The sequence below is a fragment of the Heteronotia binoei genome, chromosome 5, assembly GCF_032191835.1.
Source record: "Heteronotia binoei isolate CCM8104 ecotype False Entrance Well chromosome 5, APGP_CSIRO_Hbin_v1, whole genome shotgun sequence".
NCBI lineage: Eukaryota > Metazoa > Chordata > Lepidosauria > Squamata > Gekkonidae > Heteronotia > Heteronotia binoei.
In genome coordinates, this window is record NC_083227.1 from 3,375,676 (window position 1) to 3,395,781 (window position 20,106).

General features: G+C 47.8%; 1 protein-coding gene across 1 annotated transcript in view; it reads right to left on the reverse strand.

The window, feature by feature from the left end:
• LOC132571392 (paternally-expressed gene 3 protein-like) overlaps positions 1-12,257 on the reverse strand; it is a 150,574-nt gene extending 138,317 nt beyond the window's left edge. Inside the window, exons 1-5 of the mRNA XM_060238189.1 lie at positions 12,148-12,257; positions 7,071-7,571; positions 5,974-6,088; positions 943-1,019; positions 621-747 (exon numbers count right to left, since the gene is read on the reverse strand). Coding sequence (XP_060094172.1) covers positions 621-747; positions 943-1,019; positions 5,974-6,088; positions 7,071-7,364 — 613 coding nt within the window. The 5' untranslated portion in view covers positions 7,365-7,571; positions 12,148-12,257. The remainder of the gene's footprint in view (positions 1-620; positions 748-942; positions 1,020-5,973; positions 6,089-7,070; positions 7,572-12,147) is intronic.
• Between the last annotated feature and the right edge of the window lie 7,849 nt (positions 12,258-20,106).

Consider the following 20,106-nt stretch of genomic DNA (forward strand, 5'->3'; position numbering starts at 1 on the left):
AATATTTTTCTAGGGCCCGTTGTATTAATCCCTACAATGGGCTTTACTACTAGTATATTTCTAAAAGGGCTCTGGTTTACCTGTATACACTCTCCATATGTACTGACTGAACTAGTCACTGCTCAGGATTTAGTGACCCAGGGGGGACTCAGCTTTCAGTTCTTGACAAGCTCATTTCCAGATCACAGGCAGAGCAGATGTTTGTAATCCCATCCAGGGGGCAGGGTGTGTAGTAAAGGCTGGCCATAGAGAAATGCGTATCTGGCACCTTCCAGAGATTTTCTGAGGGCTTTTAATCCCCACCTTTACCTCAGACCAGGACACTTTCTCTTTTTTGAAAGCTGCGTTATACTGAATCAGACCCCTGGTCCATTGAAGTCAGTCTTGTCAACTCAGTCCCGCAGCAGCTCTCCAGGGTCTCAGGCAGAGGTCTTTCCTTTTACCTTCTACCTGATCCTTTTCCATTGGAGATTCTGCCAGGGTTTGAACTTGGGACCTTCTGCCTGCCAAGCAGACGGTCTCCCAGGGAGCCACCGGTCACAAAATGGTGTAGTGCTATTCCATATTTTGATTCATACCTCCTCACATTGACACATTTGGCACCTAGGAAAGATCCTTACCCAGAAAGGCCACATTCCAATAGTTCTCCAGCATGACTTCCCAGTAGAGAGCTCTTTGTCCCGGATCCAGCAGGGCCCACTCTGCCTCCGTGAAAGAGACGGACACCTCCTCCAAGGAAAAGGGACCCTGGAAGAACAAGAAGATGCCCTCCTCTTCAGAGATCACGCCAGGCAGAAGTTGCACACTGGAAGGGAGTCGTCTGGGAAGGTACAAAATGTACGGCTTGGAATAAACGGAATAGCCCTTAAGGGATCTCATGAATGGACTCCCTGAAGAAAAATTGAAGGACCCAGACTTTCCTCTGCTCCTGTTGTCTCCTACCTGGACTGGTTGTGCAGCTGCTGTTTCCACCCCTCTGAAAAGACGAAGGCTCAACAGCATCTCTTCACGGCCTGTTCCTGAGACAAGGGAGGAAGGAAGGTGTTGGGGGATTTCTTTTGTACCCCCAACAACAGAAAACCAAAATCAAAACCTGCAGGAACCAAAACAACCTGCAGTTATCAGAAGGCTAATACATACTCAATAATAAGTTTTAAGACCTCGTAAATAAACTTTCTTAGACGGCATGTTTTGAAAAGCAAACAGTTCATTAGACTCCAAGTTTCACCTTAGACAGGCTTAAGAACATAAGAACATAAGAGAAGCCATGTTAGATCAGGCCAATGGCCCATCCAGTCCAACATTCTGTGTCACACAGCGGCCAAATATATATATATATATATATATATATACATACACACACACACTGTGGCTAATAGCCACTGATGGACCTCTGCTCCATATTTTTATCTAACCCCTTCTTGAAGGTGGCTATGCTTGTGGACGCCACCACCTCCTGTGGCAGTGAATTCCACATGTTAATCACCCTTTGGGTGAAGAAGTACTTCCTTTTATCCGTTTTAACCTGTCTGCTCAGCAATTTCATCGAATGCCCACGAGTTCTTGTATTGTGAGAAAGGGAGAAAAGTACTTCTTTCTCTACTTTCTCCATCCCATGCATTATCTTGTAAACTTCTATCATGTCACCCCTCAGTCGACGTTTCTCCAAGCTAAAGAGCCCTAAGCGTTTCAACCTTTCTTCATAGGGAAGGTGTTCCAGCCCTTTAATCATTTTAGTTGCCCTTTTCTGAACTTTCTCCAATGCTATAATATCCTTTTTGAGGTGCGGCGACCAGAACTGCACACAGTACTCCAAATGAGACCGCACCATCGATTTATACAGAGGCATTATGATACTGGCTGATTTGTTTTCAATTCCCTTCCTAATAATTCCCAGCATGGCGTTGGCCTTTTTTATTGCAAACGCACACTGTCTTGACATTTTCAGTGAATTATCTACCATGACCCCAAGATCTCTCTCTTGGTCCGTCTCTGCCAGTTCACACCCCATCAACTTGTATTTGTAGCTGGGATTCTTGGCCCCAATGTGCATTACTTTATATAAAGTAAAGTATAGGCTTAAGTAAGTATATAGTATACTTACATAAAGTAAAGGCTTAAAATATAGTCAGAAAGGCAAAACAAGAGATTACATTAGTACAGTTGCTCATACAGTTCCTTTAGACAGAAGGCTTCAAATGGACAGAAAGGTAAAACAGAAAACAGAATTCAATCAAGCATAAAGCATAGTTCTACAATAAAGCATACTGAATTCTGGTCACCGCACCTCAAAAAAGATATTATAGCATTGGAAAAAGTCCAGAAAAGGACAATGCTTAAAGGTTTGGAACACTTTCCCTATGAAGAAAGGTTAAAACGCTTGGGGCTCTTTAGCTTGGAGAAACGTCGACTGCGGGGTGACATGATAGAGGTTTACAAGATAATGCATGGGATGGAGAAAGTAGAGAAAGAAGTCCTTTTCTCCCTTTCTCACAATACAAGAACTCGTGGGCATTCAATGAAATTGCTGAGCAGTAGGGTTAGAACAGATAAAAAGGAGGTACTTCTTCACCCAAAGGGTGATTAACATGTGGAATTCATTGCCACAGGAGGTGGTGGCAGCTACAAGCATAGCCAGCTTTAAGAGGGGATTGGATAAAAATATGGAGCAGAGGTCCATCAGTGGCTATTAGCCACAGTATATATATATATATATGTCTGTGTATGTGTGTGTGTGTGTACACACACACACATATATTGGCCACTGTGTGACACAGAATGTTGGACTGGATGGGCCACTGGCCTGATCCAACATGGCTTCTCTTATGTTCTTATGAAAAATATAGGTCCCAATAGGGACTTCCCCCTATTAGTCTACATTTTCCCATTTAGAATCTAAGTCCCATATTCTAGCATAGCATTTTCTGTACGTCTGAGATCTCAAATAGAAATTAACATGGATTGTTAATTTCTTGGCTGGACTGACGAAGAGGTCCCCGCTCTCATACAGTCAGTCCCTTTTGCTCAAAAGTGCAGGGTTTATAAAGGCTCCAACAAATCTCATATCAGATCTACTGGGTCACAAACTGTAAACTATCTCACTGCCAACTATCAACAATCTGGGCCCAAGTCGTCCTCAGTTCACGTTTACCTTTGACCCACTTTCCTCCATCTTGTTTCCTCTTTGCCAAATAAGGATCTTGACCATACATGTAACTTTTTGCCTTCACCCAGTTACCCCACCTAGCCCCAATATAGATGCTTCATAGATAGCATTGGAGAAAGTCCAGAGAAGGGCAACTAGAATGATTAAAGGGCTGGAGCACTTTCCCTATGAAGAAAGGTTGAAATGCTTGGGGCTCTTTAGCTTGGAGAAACATCGGCTGCGGGGTGACATGATAGAGGTTTACAAGATAATGCATGGGATGGGGAAAGTAGAGAAAGAGGTACTCTTCTCCTTTTCTCACAATACAAGAACTCATGGGCATTCGATGAAATTGCTGAGCAGACAGGTTAAAACGGATAAAAGGAAGTACTTCTTCACCCAAAGGGTGATTAACATGTGGAATTCACTGCCACAGGAGGTGGTGGCGGCCACAAGTATAGCCACCTTCAAGAGGGGTTTAGATAAAAATATGGAGCACAGGTCCATCAGTGGCTATTAGTCACAGTGTGTGTGTATATATAAATTTTTTTGCCACTGTGTGGCTTCTCTTATGTTCTTATGTTCAGGTGGGCAGCCATCTTGGTCTGAAGCAGTGGAACAAAGCAGGAGTCAAGTGGCACCTTTAAGACCAACCAATTTTTATTCAGAACGTGTGCTTAGAGAGCACACGAAAGCTTACGTTCTGAATAAAAACTGGTTGGTCTTATAGATGCTTCATGGTGCTGAAAGTGGCCAAAATTCCATAACTGCATCCGAAATAATTGTGAAAGCCAACTCAAAGAGAAATACAGAAGCTTCTAAGGCAGAGTTTCCCAAACTTCCCCCCGCCCCCCCGTGGCCCGGTTCTTTTTACATTTCTCCTTTGTGGCCCACTAACATTTGTGGGTGGAGCCAGGAGACTTGGGGGCGGAGCCGGGAGACAGGAAATGGTGTACAAACATGCTTAAAACTTTCTCCAGTAGAACACGGCACTTGAGCCCGAAATATTCTACAAACCCTAATGCTTAAAACTGTTAAAATGTTTTGTTTAGGAAAGGTAGAATACTGGGATTTTGCAATGCAATTTTAAAAATAAACATCCTTATGCCATTAAAGGTTTTGACTTTGTGTGTTAACTAAAACATCAAGAAAAAGCACAAGGATCACACAGTAGAAAACTAAAAATATAAAATTTTATAAAAGTGGAATGGCTTCTAGCCCCACTTGTGAACCTCTTGATGGCATTTGGGGGTTTTTTGGCCACTGTGTGACACAGAGTGTTGGACTGGATGGGCCATTGGCCTGATCCAACATGGCTTCTCTTATGTTCTTATGTGACACAGAGTGTTGGACTGGATGAGCCACTGGCCTGATCCAACATGGCTTCTCTTATGTTCTTATGTGCCACAGAGTGTTGGACTGGATGAGCCACTGGCCTGATCCAACAGGGCTTCTCTTATGTTCTTATGTGACTCAGAGTGTTGGACTGGAGGGGCCACTGGCCTGATCCAACAGGGCTTCTCTTATGTTCTTATGTGACACAGAGTGTTGGACTGGATGGGCCACTGGCCTGATCCACCATGGCCTCTCTTATGTTCTTATGTGACACAGAATGTTGGACTGGATGGGCCATTGGCCTGATCCAACATGGCTTCTCTTATGTTCTTACATGACACAGAGTGTTGGACTGGATGGGCCACTGGCCTGATCCAACATGATTTTTCTTATATTCTTATGATATATTTAATTTGTTCCTAACCTGAACTCTCCACTAGAGATGTAAAATTTCTGGAAATTTTGAAGCTTGGAAAAAAACCCGGTTTCTTTCCCTGTTTTTTGTCCAGAAAATACACAGAAATGTTCAGAAAAATTGAAAAAAAAAATGTTACATTAGCGCTTCTTTTTTCTTTTCCAGCTTGAAAGTCATTCTGGTACTTTAGGAACATAAAATATGACTATGGACGATTTTACTTGGCACAAAATTATCACAACTAGCATGTTAAAAATACAGTGTATCCAAACAATTATTACAAACAGAATTTACTTTTTAAATAATATTTACTTGTAATTGTAACAAATGGAGCAACAATCTCCTGAACTGTTTTACTAGTTTATGTGCAATAGAGGGGAAAAAACCTCCACAAGACAATTTTTAAAAATCCAAAAGTAACAATTATTCATATTTCCTCTCCACAGTATTACATAAAAATAAAAAAAACCTCATTCTCATAAAAAGAGTTGAAGAGGGGGGAAGTGCATAGAAGGGAGTGTAGGACTAAGTTTCAATGAATGGGCATGACCTATGAACATATGAAGCTGCCTTATACTGAATCAGACCCTTGGTCCATCAAAGTCAGTATTGTCTTCTCAGACTGGCAGCGGCTCTCCAGGGTCTCAAGCTGAGGTTTTTCACACCTATTTGCCTGGACCCTTTTGTGGAGATGCCAGGGATTGAACCTGGGACCTTCTGCTTCCCAAGCAGATGCTCTACCACTGAGCCACTGTCCCTCCCCAAGGACCTAGGACTTGCTTGTCCTTCAATGCACAGAATAATCTGATACATATTTTTTAGAAATGATCTGGAAAATATTTGACCACCTTGACTTAAAATACTTTATTCGTCATGTTAAAATAAAATGTTCCATAATCAATTTTTTTTTCTCCCTCCCTCCCTCTTTTCCCCCAATTTTTCAGAAAAAAAAAAGGCTTCAGGTGAAAAAAAAACTTCTTCCCCATTTTTGTTTTTTTTCTGGGCCTTCACATCTCTACTCTCTACCCATCACATTGACAGGCTGCCCCAACTGCACCCAGGCACAAGGAGTCCTTACCACAGGAGAGGGCATCTTGGGAACGCTCCACCGCCTCCACCCTCTGCCTCTGCTCCAAGGAAGCTCCTTCTGCCTCAGGGATTGCAGCTTCCATCTCCAAAGGTGGTCCCCGCATCTGAAACAGCAGCCAGGGAGAGGGGAAGAGATGGAATGGAAAAGAGACCAAGGAATGGATCCTGCCCCACTCCCACACTCTGCACCCTCCTATCAGCAGACCTACTGATTTATCTGGAAACATTCTCTCGTAGAAAGAAGAAATTCTCTCGTAGAAGAAGAAGATATTAGATATATATATCGCCCTATACTCTGAATCTCATAGTCTCAGAGTGGTCACAATCTCCTTTACCTTCCCTGCCCCCACATAACAGACACCCTGTGAGGTGGCTGGGGCTGAGAGAGCTCTTACAGCAGCTACCCTTTGAAGGACAACCGCTACAAGACCTATGGCTGACCCAAGGCCATTCCAGCAGGTGCAAGTGGAGGAGTGGGGAATCAAACCCCGTTCTCCAGATAAGAGAGCTCTGGCTGACCCAAGGCCATTCCAGCAACTGCAACTACAATTGCAAGTGGAGGAGTGGGGAATCAAACCCTGTTCTCCAGATAAGAGAGCTCTGGCTGACCCAAGGCCATTCCAGCAGGTGCAAGTGGAGGAGTGGGGAATCAAACCCGGTTCTCCCAGATAAGAGAGCTATGGCTGACCCAAGGCCATTCCAGCAGCTGCAAGTGGAGATGTGGGGAATCAAACCCGGTTCTCCCAGATAAGAGAGCTATGGCTGACCCAAGGCCATTCCAGCAGGTGCAAGTGGAGGAGTGGGGAATCAAACCCGGTTCTCCAGATAAGAGAGCTATGGCTGACCCAAGGCCATTCCAGCAGGTGCAAGTGGAGAAGTGGGGAATCAAACCTGGGTCTCCCAGATAAGAGTTCGCACGCTTAACCACTACACCAAACTGGATCTCTGAAGGAGAGACTGCTGAAGGAGGCTGTGAAATCTCCCATTTGGATGAGTAACACTTCGACAAATATCTGATAGGGAACCTTTAAGATAAGGCCTGATACTGTTGCTTTAATTGGACATACCTGGAGGGAATCACCTCACCTGTTCTGCCTGCCTCTTCTCCTCTGCCTGGCTCAGGAGGAAACCTTCGGCCAGGGCCACTGCCTGGGAACTGGTCTCCGGCCCACATCCTCTGACCCAGCCCTGCATTTCCTGGGGAAGGAGAGTCAGAAACTGCTCCAAGATCACCAGCTCCACGATCTGCTTCTTGGTGTGCCTCTCCGGCTCCAGCCACTGGCTGCAAAGTCCATGGAGCTGGCTGCAAACTTCTCGGGGCCCATCGGCCACATGGTAGCAGAACTGCCGAAAGCGTCGGCAATGCGCATCTGAGGTCATGGTGTCCTTAGCCAAGATCTCTGGCACAGCCGTTTCCCAGAATTCCACACCACTTCTAGGTGGGACGGGATGGGGGCTCTTCCTTGCTCACTTGCCAGTTCCAGGGCCTTCTGGGTCCTGCTCTTCCATCTCCTTCCCCTTCCCTCGGGTCACCTCTGTCTGTGAAAACATGCCTGTATTAACTTGGCGATGAAGGGAGGCTTCTCCCTGAAGGGATGAAGAGAGACAAACAGACAGAGTGTGTCAAAAAGAAAACAAAAGAGAATGGAAATACACCCTGGAACATCATAAAACCTCATCATGAGACCGGCCCTGGTGGCTGAGAACAAAACTGCCTCTTGTGGTTTGCCGACAAGGTTTAATATTGCTTTGCTATATCATACCAAGCTATTTTAGATGTGTCCTTGGTTCTCTGGGAAAGGTAAATGTTTCCATTTGTCTCTTTAAGGATGTTACAAGATTAGCGTTTCACTAAATTGGCCTAGTCTCTCTTAGGGGCTAATTCATGATAGATAACTCACTGAAAATGTCAAGACAGTGTGCGATTGCAATAAAAAAGGCCAACGCCATGCTGGGAATTATTAGGAAGGGAACTGAAAACAAATCAGCCAGTATCATAATGCCCCTGTCTAAATCGATGGTGCGGTCTCATTTGAATACTGTGTACAATTTTGGTCACTGCACCTCAAAAAGGATATTATAGCACTGGGAAAAGTGCAGAAAAGGGCAAATAGAGTGAGTAAAGGTTTGGAACACTTTTCCAATGAAGAAAGGTTAAAACGCTTGGGGCTCTTTAGCTTGGAGAAACGTCGACTGTGGTATGCCATGATAGAGGTTTACAAGATTATGCCTGGGATAGAGAAGGTAGAGAAAGAAGTCCTTTTCTCCCTTTCTCACAATACAAGAACTCATGGGCTTTCAATGAAATTGCTGAGTAGTCAGGTTAAAACAGATAAAAGGAAGTACTTCTTCACCCAAAGGATGATTAACATGTGGAATTCACTGCCACAGGAGGTGGTGGCGGCTACAAGTATAGCCAGCTTCAAGAGGGGATTGGATAAAAATATGGAGCAGACGTCCATCAGTGGTTATTAGTCACAGTATATACATATGTGTGTGTGTGTGTACACACACACACACACACATACATATATTGGCCACTGTGTGACACAGAGTGTTGGACTGGATGGGCCATTGGCCTGATCCAACATGGCTTCTCTTATGTTCTTATGTGACACAGAGTGTTTGACTGGATGGGCCATTGGCCTGATCCAAAATGGCATGTTCTTATGTGACACAGAGTGTTGGACTGGAGGGGCCATTGGCCTGATCCAACATGGCTTCTCTTATGTTCTTACGTGACACAGAGTGTTGGACAAAATGGGCCATTGGCCTGATCCAACATGGCTTCTCTTATGTTCTTATGTTTCACAGAGTGTTTGACTGGATGGGCCATTGGCCTGATCCAAAATGGCATGTTCTTATGTGACACAGAGTGTTGGACTGGATCCAACATGGCTTGATCCAACATGGCTTGGATCCAGTCCAACACAGAGTGTTGGACTGGATCCAACACTGGCCTGATCCAACATGGCTTCTCTTATGTTCTTATGTGACACAGAGTGTTGGACAGGATGGGCCATTGGCCTGATCCAACATGGCTTCTCTTATGTTTTTATGTTATGTTCTTATGTTCTTGAGGTAAATCCAATCAGAACAAGAGAGACTGGTGACTCCTTTACCCTTGTAGGCATCCCTTTGACAGGCCCAAAATGCCAGGCAAGAGCTCTGTCTGGGCAACCAGCGGCAGGGAAGGGGTAGGAATGGGAGAGATTGCAAATTGGGAGGGGTTGCAAACACAGAAGAAGACAGAAACAGGATGACTCTGACAAGCTGGAAAACTGGTCTAAAATCAATAAAATGAATTTTAACAGGGATAAATGTAAAGTTCAGCATTTAGGTAGGAAAAATCCAATGCATGGTTATAAGATGAGAAGATATTGGATTTCACTACCTGAAAGAGTCTCAGAGCTGATTCCAATCTCCTTTCCCTTCATCTCCCCACAACAGGAAGCCTGTGAGGCGGATGGGGCTAAGAGAGCTCTTGAGAGAACTGCACTGTGAGAACTTCTCACTGACCCAAGGCCATTCCAGCAGCTACAAGTGGAGGAGTGGGGAATCAAACCCGGTTCTCCCAGATAAGAGAGCTCTGGCTGACCCAAGGCCATTCCAGCAGCTGCAAGTGGAGGAGTGGGGAATCAAACCCAGTTCTCCCAGATAAGAGAGCTCTGCCTTACCCAAGGCCATTGCAGCAGCTGTAATTGGAGGAGTGGGGAATCAAACCAGGTTCTCCCAGATAAGAGAGCTCTGGCTTACCCAAGGCCATTGCAGCAGCTGCAAGTGGAGGAGTGGGGAATTAAACCCAGTTCTCCCAGATAAGAGAGCTATGGCTGACCCAAGGCCATTGCAGCAGCTGCAAGTGGAGGAGTGCGGAATCAAACCCAGTTCTCCCAGATAAGAGAGCTATGGCTGACCCAAGGCCATTCCAGCAGCTGCAAGTGGGGGAGTGGGGAATCAAACCCGGTTCTCCAAGATAAGAGAGCTATGGCTGACCCAAGGCCATTCCAGCAGGTGGAAGTGGAGGAGTGGAGAATCAAACCCGGTTCTCCCAGATAAGAGAGCTCTGGCTGACCCAAGGCCATTCCAGCAGGTGCAAGTGGAGGAGTGGGGAATCCAACCCGGTTCTCCCAGATAAGAGAGCTATGGCTGACCCAAGGCCATTCCAGCAGCTGCAAGTGGAGGAGTGGAGAATCAAACCCGGTTCTTCCAGATAAGAGAGCTATGGCTGACCCAAGGCCATTCCAGCAGGTGCAAGTGGAGATGTGGGGAATCAAACCCGGTTCTTCCAGATAAGAGAGCTATGGCTGACCTAAGACCATTCCAGCAGGTGCAAGTGGAGGAGTGGGGAATCAAACCCGATTCTCCCAGAAAAGAGAGCTATGGCTGACCCAAGGCCATTCCAGCAGGTGCAAGTGGAGGAGGGGGGAATCAAACCCGATTCTCCCAGAAAAGAGAGCTATGGCTGACCCAAGGCCATTCCAGCAGGTGCAAGTGGAACAGTGGGGAATCAAACCCGATTCTCCCAGAAAAGAGAGCTATGGCTGACCCAAGGCCATTCCAGCAGGTGCAAGTGGAGGAGGGGGGAATCAAACCCGATTCTCCCAGAAAAGAGAGCTATGGCTGACCCAAGGCCATTCCAGCAGGTGCAAGTGGAGGAGTGGGGAATCAAACCCGGTTCTGCCAGATAAGAATCCACACACTTAACCAGTACAGAAAACTGAGGCCACACTGTCGAGCTGTGGAGCGAAGAGGCAGGGGCAATGTGGCTGGAACAGGCATGTTTCTCTCCTGGGCATCCACTTTGCAAATCACTGCTGCAGGTGGGTCTTGGAACCCACATCCGTGGGGTTCCCTGGTGTGGCCACATCAGCATGCTCTGCTCATCAGCCAGGAATCACCTCATGCTGTATTTGCTGGGCTTTGGTGGCGATTCCATTATCTTTCCTGGCTTTACTAGGCCGTTTACATCTGGGCTACATAGTTCTGTAAATGTCCCTCCCTTCTGCTCGACCCCCCTGGAAGCCCGGGCCCCACATCGGGGTCTCAGGATGGGGCTGCGGTTGATTCCAGTGCAGGCAGGAGTTCCCCGCAGATCCCCACAGTCCCTTTCGTAGTCATCCAGCTGAAAAGAGGCCTACTTTTTGTTTGTTGACAAGATCACCAGCAAAAGACTCAGCTCCACGCATTTAACCTGTCTTGTACTAAAAGACATCAGTCGTCCCCCTCCCTCCAGAAAACAAAGCACATCCCGCTTCCAGAGTGGAACAAAACTGCTGCCTAGCAGGGTTGCCAACCTCCCGGTGGGGCCTGAAGTCCCTCCCAGAATTGCAGCCCACCCACCTGCAGGGACAGAGATCAGTTCCTCGGGAGAAAATGCTGCACCCGGAGTGGGGACTTGATGGGTTTTTCCCATCTGGGAGTTGGCCCAACAGGACAGCCCCAGTTTGGCCTGATCCCCGCCTCCTTCCCTTCCAGGACCTAAAAGCTTAATCCCCCCCCCCACACCCCATGACTTACTTCTAAGGAGTTGAACAAAGCAGGAGTCAAGTGTCACCTTTAAGACCAGCCAATTTTTATTTAGAACTAAAGCTGTCGTGTGCTCTTAAGCACACTTCCTCAGACGAGGAATCCAGCACAGTGAGCAAAAAGCCACACAGAGCTGGTAGGCGGTGGCCCAGAATGCAACATGATACAGTTTTGAGAGCCAGTGACAGTGAAGTCAAATTATCTGGTAGGCAGGGGTTTAGAATGTAAAACGGTGCAATGACAGAACAGTCAAATTAACGAAGCAACAAGCAATTGCTGTTTTGTTGCTTTCGCATGCTCGTGCTACTCAGGTTTGCTCCGTTTGTTAATTTGACTATTCTGTCATTGCACCATTTTACCTTCTAAACCCCTGCCTAGCAGGTAATTTCACTTCACTGTCGTTGGTTTCTTAAATCTGTATCATGTTGCATTCTGGGGGCCACCGCCTACCAGCTCTGTGTGGCTCTGCTCAGCTCCGTATAGTTTTGCTCTCTGTGCGGGATTCCTCGTCTGATGGAGTGCGCTTAAGAGCACAGGAAAGCTCACGTTCTCAATAAAAATGGGTTGGTCTTCAAGGTGCCACTTGACTCCTGCTTTGTTCAAATGCTTCAGACCAACACGCCCGCTTGGAGCTTACTTCTAAGGAGACCTCCCGGGGATCCAGCTGCTGCCACGCTTTTCCCTGCCGCTGTTTCTCTGCCGCTCCCTCTGTCCTTTTTCCCACCGTTCAGAAGCAAACCCTTTTGCACGCACATGTGCTACATGCACAGAGACGCAGAGGAAAAGAGCCCCTCCTCCCTTCCCCCTCCCCATTTCCTGTCCGGCCTCTCTAGCAAACGGCTCCTTGGGTTTTAACCCTCTCAGCGCTGCAGAGATATGGGCCAGCTGTTCTCCCGCCCTCTCCAGGAGGAGTTTAATCTGGCTAGGGCATAGAATCATAGAGTTGGAAGGGACCTCCAGGGTCATCTAGTCCAACCCCCTGCACAAGACAGGAAACTCACAAACACCTCCCCCTAAATTCACAGGATCTTCATTGCTGTCAGATGGCCATCTAGCCTCTGTTTAAAAACCTCCAGGGAAGAAGAATCCTAGAGTTCCTAGAGTTGGAAGGGATCTCCAGGGTCATCTAGTCCAACCCCCTGCACAAGGCAGGAAACTCACAAACACCTCCCCCTAAATTCACAGGATCTTCATTGCTGTCAGATGGCCATCTAGCCTCTGTTGAAAAACCTAGAATCATAGAGTTGGAGGGGACCTCCAGAGCCATCTAGTCCAACCCCCTGCACAATGCAGGAAACTCACCAACACCTCCCCCTAAATTCACAGGATCTTCATTGCTGTCAGATGGCCATCTAGCCTCTGTTGAAAAACCTAGAATCATAGAGTTGGAAGGGACCTCCAGGGTCATCTAGTCCAACCCCCTGCACAATGCAGGAAACTCACCAACACCTCCCCCTAAATTCACAGGATCTTCATTGCTGTCAGAGGGCCCTCTAGCCTCTGTTGAAAAACCTAGAATCATAGAGTTGGAAGGGATCTCCAGGGTCATCTAGTCCAACCCCCTGAACAAGGCAGGAAACTCACAAACACCTCCCCCTAAATTCACAGGATCTTCATTGCTGTCAGATGGCCATCTAGCCTCTGTTTAAAAACCTCCAAGGCAGGAAAGCCCACCACCTCCTGAGGAGGAAGCCTGTTCCACTGAGGAATCGCTCTAACGGGTCGGGAAGTTCTTCCTAATGTTGAGCCGGAAACTCTTTTGATTTAATTTCAACTCATTGGTTCTAGACCCACCTTCTGGGGCCACAGAAAACAATTCCACACCACCCTCTAGATGACAGCCCTTCAAGTCCTTGAAGATGGTGATCCTATCACCTCTCAGCCACCTCCTCTCCAGGCTAAACATCCCCAGCTCCTTCAACCTTTCCTCATAGGACTCGGTCTCCAGACCCCTCACCATCTTCGTTGCCTTCCTCTGGACCCCTTCCAGCTTGTCTATATCCTTCTTAAAATGTGGTGCCCAAAACTGAACCCAAGACTCCAGGTGAGGTCTTGCCAGAGCAGAGTAAAGCGACACCATCACATCACGTGATCTGGACACTATACTTCTGCTGATACAGCCCAAAATTGCATTTGCCTTTTTAGCCGCCGCATCACACTGTTGACTCATGTTCATGGGAGTTGTAGGCAAAAAACATCTGAAAAGATATCATTCGCCACCCCTGAATTCTAGGCGGCCCTCTTCAACACCCGGTGTTGCTCAATGGGGCTGTTCGGGAGTAATTATGATGCAGGGAATTGTGCTCCTCCTCCTAGAAAACCCCGTGCTGTTTAGCCCTCTCCGGAAAAGGAGGCCGAAGCTGGGTCCCCCCCCCCCCCCACAATGGAGGAAGGGGTTTAGACATGGGTCGATTATGATGCCCCGTGGAGAGAAAATGCGGCTATCAGATTGAAGCATACCTAAGGAAACTGCACGCTAAACTTAAAACCCAGCCCCATACCCTTCTCAAGGGGAGGGATGGTGGCTCAATGGTAGAGCATCTGCTTGGGAAGCAGAAGGTCCCAGGTTCAATCCCTGGCATCTCCAAAAAAGGATCCAGGCAAATAGGTGTGAAAAACCTCAGCTTGAGACCCTGGAGAGCCACTGCCGGTCTGAATAGACAAGACTGACTTTAGGGGAGGGACGGTGGCTCAATGGTAGAGCATCTGCTTGGGAAGCAGAAGGTCCCAGGTTCAATCCCTGGCATCTCCACAAAAGGGTCCAGGCAAATAGGTGTGAAAAAACCTCAGCTTGAGACCCTGGAGAGCCGCTGCCAGTCTGAGAAGACAATACTGACTTTGATGGACCAAAGGTCTGATTCAGTATAAGGCAGCTTCATATGTCCATATGTCCAATGATGCACGGCGTTTCTCTCTTCCAAGACTGAAAAGCTTATTCCTCCCCCAACACCCAATGACTTCCTTGTGAGCAATGTTCCCTCTCCAGGGGTAGCCAACGGTAGCTCTCCAGATGTTTTTTTTGCCTACAGCTTCCATCAGCCCCAGCCATTAGCCATGCTGGTAGGAGTTGTAGGCAAAAAAAAACATCTGGAGAGCTGCCCTTGGCCACCCCTGCGTTCTAAGCTGCAGAGTCTTGTGAGCGAAAATTCTACTTTGTGAGCTACGGGACAGGGTAAAAACGGGAACAGGCCGGAACGGGCCTCAAATAGCCTGGGCTGCCACAAAAACACCGGGATGTATCACAGACACTCGAGAACAACAATCTAGAACAGAAAAAGCGGAACTCACACGACCTTATTGCCCTGTTCTGGGCCAAAGTGTCATCAGAACAGGCATCAAACAACCGAGCTCCCACAAAAAAACACTGGGATGCATCACAGACACTCCAGAACAACATTCTAGAACAGAAAAAGCGGAACTTACAGGTGTTTATTACCCCATTCTGGGCCAAAATGCCTCAGGAAGACCCCGGAGCAGGCCAGAACAGGCATCAAATTACCTAGGCTGCCACAAAAAACATTGGAATGCGTTGCAAGCCCTTCAGAACTGAAAAAGCAAAATTCACGTGTCTTTATTACCTCGTTCTGGGCCAAAATGCCTCCGGAACAGGCCAGAATGGGAATCCATCCACCTGGGCTGCCACAAAAAACACTGAGATGCATCACAGACACTCAAGAACAACATTCTAGAAAAGAAAAAGTAGAACTCACACATATTTATTAACTTGTTCCGAGCCAAAGTGCTTCTGGGATACCCCAGAACAGGCATTAAACAATCAATAGGAGAACTTTTTGAAAATACAAATGCAAAAAGGTCCTTTTCTTGGCCAAAATTACCACAGAACACCTCCGAACTGGTTGAAATGGTTTTTAATAATAATAAAAAAGAGTACCTCCAAAAAAAGTAGGAAGCATTGAAGGCGCTTCGGAACAACATTTTAGACATCCAAGTGCAGAAATACTGTGCACTTATTAACCTGTTGCAGTCTAAAATGCCTATAGAAATATTGGGTATTCATTTACTCTTTCCAGGCCAAAATGTCTCTGGAACAGACCAGAATAGGCATTAAACAAACAATAGTTCCTGCAAAAGCAGTGGGATGTTTTACAGGGACTTGAGAACAACATTTTAGAAATGAAAATATACTGCATTTATTAACCCTTCACAGTCCTCCGTGTCTCTGGAACAACACAAATGTGGCTAGAATGGGCATTAGACAAACAACAGCACCAGAGCCGGATTAACAATGAGGCAAAGAAGGCAATTGCCTATGGGCCCCGCCTACTTAAAAGGGCCCCGCCAGCCTGTACAGATTGATCTGCTGAGCCAGTCTCCGTGCCCAGCCATGCACTGATCCTCCTCAGGCTGGCTGCTGGAGAGCCATCTGCCTTGTCGGATTAAGACAAAGGTAAATAACAGGGCTTTGTGCAGTTCCAGAAAAGCCCTGCCCCATTTACACTGTGGAAAGGAGGAGCGGAATGGTGTGGTAGAGTTCTTAGGCAACCCCCCACCCCACACCCACACCGCCTGGCCTTGCCTTTCCCTCGGCTCTGCACAGTTCCAGAAAAGCACTGCCCTGTTTGAATTGTGGGAAGGAACAGTTTGGCTGCACGGAGTCCAGCTGACTGGGGAAGGGAGTCCCGGCTCAAATTCAATGGCTGGGTCTCGCCTTCGAAGACGCTGTAGAGGTTGGCCAGCCACCACCACGTCCCAGCCCTACACCTGGAGTCCCTATGGACCTGGGGCTCTAGATGTTTGCCCTGGAGGCTCGGCGGTGTGGGACGTGGGGGTACTTCCATCAAGGGCTCCTTCCTTTGAAGGGACAGCACTTCCTGGCAAATGAGCTTTGCATCTTCTTGAGGAGCGGCTGTTTACAGCACAGCTTGAGCAATCGTCAGCAGTTTGCAGAGGGAAAGCTGGCATTGTGCGCGTGTTTTGTGTTTTGAGGCAGTTGAAAGGACGCCCTTCCCTGATTCTGCCGTGGGTGCTTGCAAAGGAAAGGAAAGGAAAGGTCCCCTGTGCAAGCACCAGTTGTTTCCGACTCTGGGGTGACGTTGCTTTTGTCAAGCATGCGGGTTCAATGACGAGTCGAAGTTGATACAAAGACTACATTTATTGATAGACCGATACTTTGGTACAGCAGGTTCTTGAGAGTGATGAGGCCAATACATTGATACAATACTTTTAATGCTTACTTCAAAAGGATTCCAAGGGATGGGGTTGCGGGGTAGCATTCACACATAAACTATCATAAATGTCTCCATTCCCATAGTGTTATCAGGACTTCATCCTTGCTTTCTCCAGATGTCTCGTACTCCCTTAAAGGAATGTATGGGAAGGTGCTGATTACTTGGTTTCGTTTCTCACTACTTCTAATCATAAGCCATAAAGCAAGACAGGGGGAAGGGAAAGAATAACAGGCTAACAAAGTTGGATCCTTCATGACACTTCACAGACCAGGTTTAGACAAGACCCTGAAACAATCAATTATCAATGGTATTTCACCATGCTTGACAGCTTTCACAACGTTTTCAGGGCAGACTTTTTACGGGGTGGTTTGCCGTTGCCTTCCCCAGTCTTTTGACACTTTCCCCCCAGCAAGCTGGGGACTCATTTTACCGACCTCAGAAGGCTAGAAAGCTGAGTCAACCTTGGGCCGGCTACCTGAATTCAGCTTCCGCCGGAATCGAACTCAGGTCCTGAGCAGAGTTCAGACCACAGTACTGCAGTACTGCTGCTTTACCACTCTGCACCACGGGGCGCAGACAAACCAGTAAAGGCTATCCTGGACCCTTCCCCCTTAGCTCCACCTCTGTCTTTGGTGCCTGACTTGAGCAATGGAGCTTCAGCTCAAACTCCCCCCCCTTTTTTCCGTTTCAATTATAAGCTGCCTGTTTTGCAATGGCAATTCATCGTGTTTTGATGCTGGCTAGGAAATTTGCAAACAACTTCTTGCCCTCAGCCTGGGCTGGGGTGGGTGAAGAGAGAGGCAGGGACAATAAGCGATACTCAACCACAACAGTCTGGGCTCCTGCCCATGGGGAGGTGATCAGAGGTTACCTCTCCTCCTCTTCCAGCATTTCTTGCTCTTGCATCAGATCACTCACTCTGAAGCAGAGTTCCAGGGGGCCGTGGGAAGTTTTGCACAAACGAGACTGAAGAAGAATTGCAGATTTATACCCCGCCCTTCTCTCTGAATCAGAGACTCAGAGAAGCTTGCAATCTCCTTCTCCCCCCACAACAGACACCCTATGAGGTGGGTGGGGCTGAGAGAGCTCTGAAAGAAGCTGCCCTTTCAAGGACAGCTCTGCGAGAGCTATGACTGACCCAAGGCCATTCCAGCAGGTGCAAGTGGAGGAGTGGGGAATCCAACCCGGTTCTCCAAGATAAGAGAGCTATGGCTGACCCAAGGCCATTCCAGAAGGTGCAAGTGGAGGAGTGGGGAATCAAACCCGGTTGTCCCAGATAGCTATGGCTGACCCAAGGCCATTCCAGCAGGTGCAGGTGGAGGAGTGGGGAATCAAATCTGGTTCTCCCAGATAAGAGAGCTAACGATGACCCAAGGCCATTCCAGCAGCTGCAAGTGGAGAAGTGGGGAATCAAACCGGGTTCTCCCAGATAAGAGAGCTATGGCTGACCCAAGGCCATTCCAGCAGGTGCAAGTGAGGGAGTGGGGAATCAAACCAGTTCTCGCAGATAAGAGAGCTCTGGCTGACCCAAGGCCATCCCAGCAGCTGCAAGTGGAGGAGTGGGGAATCAAACCCGGTTCTCCCAGATAAGAGAGGAGTGGGGAATCAAACCCACGAGTTTTTGTTATTGTGAGAAAGGGAGAAAAGTACTTCTTTTTCTACCTTCTCTATCCCATGCATAATCTGGTAAGCCTCTATGATGTCACCCCGCAGTCGACTTTTCTCCAAGCTAAAGAGCTTCAAGCGTTTTATCCTTTCTTCATAGGAAAAGTGTCCCAACCCTTGAATCATTCTAGTTGCCCTTTTGTTGATTTTTCCCTGTGAGAAAGGAAGGAAGGAAGGAAGGAAGGAAGGAAGGAAGGAAGGAAGGAAGGAAGGAAGGAAGGAAGGAAGGAAGGAAGGAAGGAAGGAAGGAAGGTCAGTTTGGTGTAGTGGTTAAGTGTGTGGACTCTTGGAAGAACTGGGTTTGATTCTCCACACCTGCACTTGCAGCTACTGGAATGGCCTTGGGTCAGCCTTAGCTCTCTTACCTGACAGAACCGGGTTTGATTCCCCACTCACACCTGCTAGAATGGCCTTGGGTCAGCCATAGCTCTCTTATCTGGGAGAACCGGGTTTGATTCCCCTCTCCTCCACTTGCACCTGCTGGAATGGCCTTGGGTCAGCCAGAGCTCTCTTGTCTGGGAGAACCGGGTTTGATTCTCCACTCCTCTACTTGCACCTGCTGGAATGGCCTTGGGTCAGCCAGAGCTCTCTTGTCTGGGAGAACCGGGTTTGATTCCCCACTCCTCCACTTGCGCCTGCTGGAATGGCCTTGGGTCAGCCAGAGCTCTCTTGTCTGGGAGAACCGGGTTTGATTCCCCACTCCTCCATTTGCACCTGCTGGAATGGACTTGGGTCAGCCAGAGCTCTCTTGTCTGGGAGAACCGGGTTTGATTCCCCACTCCTCCACTTGCACCTGCTGGAATGGCCTTGGGTCAGCCAGAGCTCTCTTATCTGGCAGAACCGGATTTGATTCCCCCCTCCTCAACTTGCACTTGCTAGCATGGCCTTGGGTCAGCCATAGCTCTCGTAGGAGTTGTCCTTGAAAAGGCAGGTGCTGTAAGAGCTCTCTCAGCCCCACCCACCTCACAGGGGTGTTTGTTGTGGGGGAGGATGATAAAGCAGATTGTGAGCCACTCTGAGATTCAGAGGGGGGGGGGTGTTATATAAATCCAATACCATCATTATCACCAAAAAGGCCTGCTTTTAATAATAATAATAATACATTTTATTTATATCCCGCCCTCACCGCCGAAGCAGGCTCAGAGCTGTTTTTGCTTGTTGGCAGATTCTCACGACGAGCAAAAGATTCAGTTCTATGTATTTAACTTGTCTCCTAAAAGACATTAGTTATTACCCCCCCCCTTCCAAAAAAACAAAACAAATTCTGCTTACGCAGTGGAGCAAAACTGGCGCCTAGCAGGGTTCCCCTAGAATTGCAACCCATCTGCAGGGGACAAAGATCCGTTCCCTGGGAGAAAATGGCTGCACGGGGAGTTGGGGGGGGGACTGTATGGGTTTCCCCCTATATCACCTCCACCCTCCCTTCATGTCCAGGAATTTGGCCAACAGAGGACAGCCCTGGTTTGGTCTGATCCCTGCCTGCCCTCCCTTCTAGGACCTAAAATCTAAATTCCTCCCCCCTCCCCACCTCATCCTCCATGACGTACTTCTAAGGACACCTTTCCCGGCTGCTGTTTCTCTGCACCTCCCTTTCTTCTCTTTCCCAGTTCAAAAGCAAACCCTTTTGCACGCACATGTGCTTTATGCACAGATACAAAGGGGAAAAGGGGCCCCTCATCTTGTCCACCGCCCCCCACCCCACGCACACATTTCCTGCCCGGCCTCTCTAGCAAAGGGCTCCT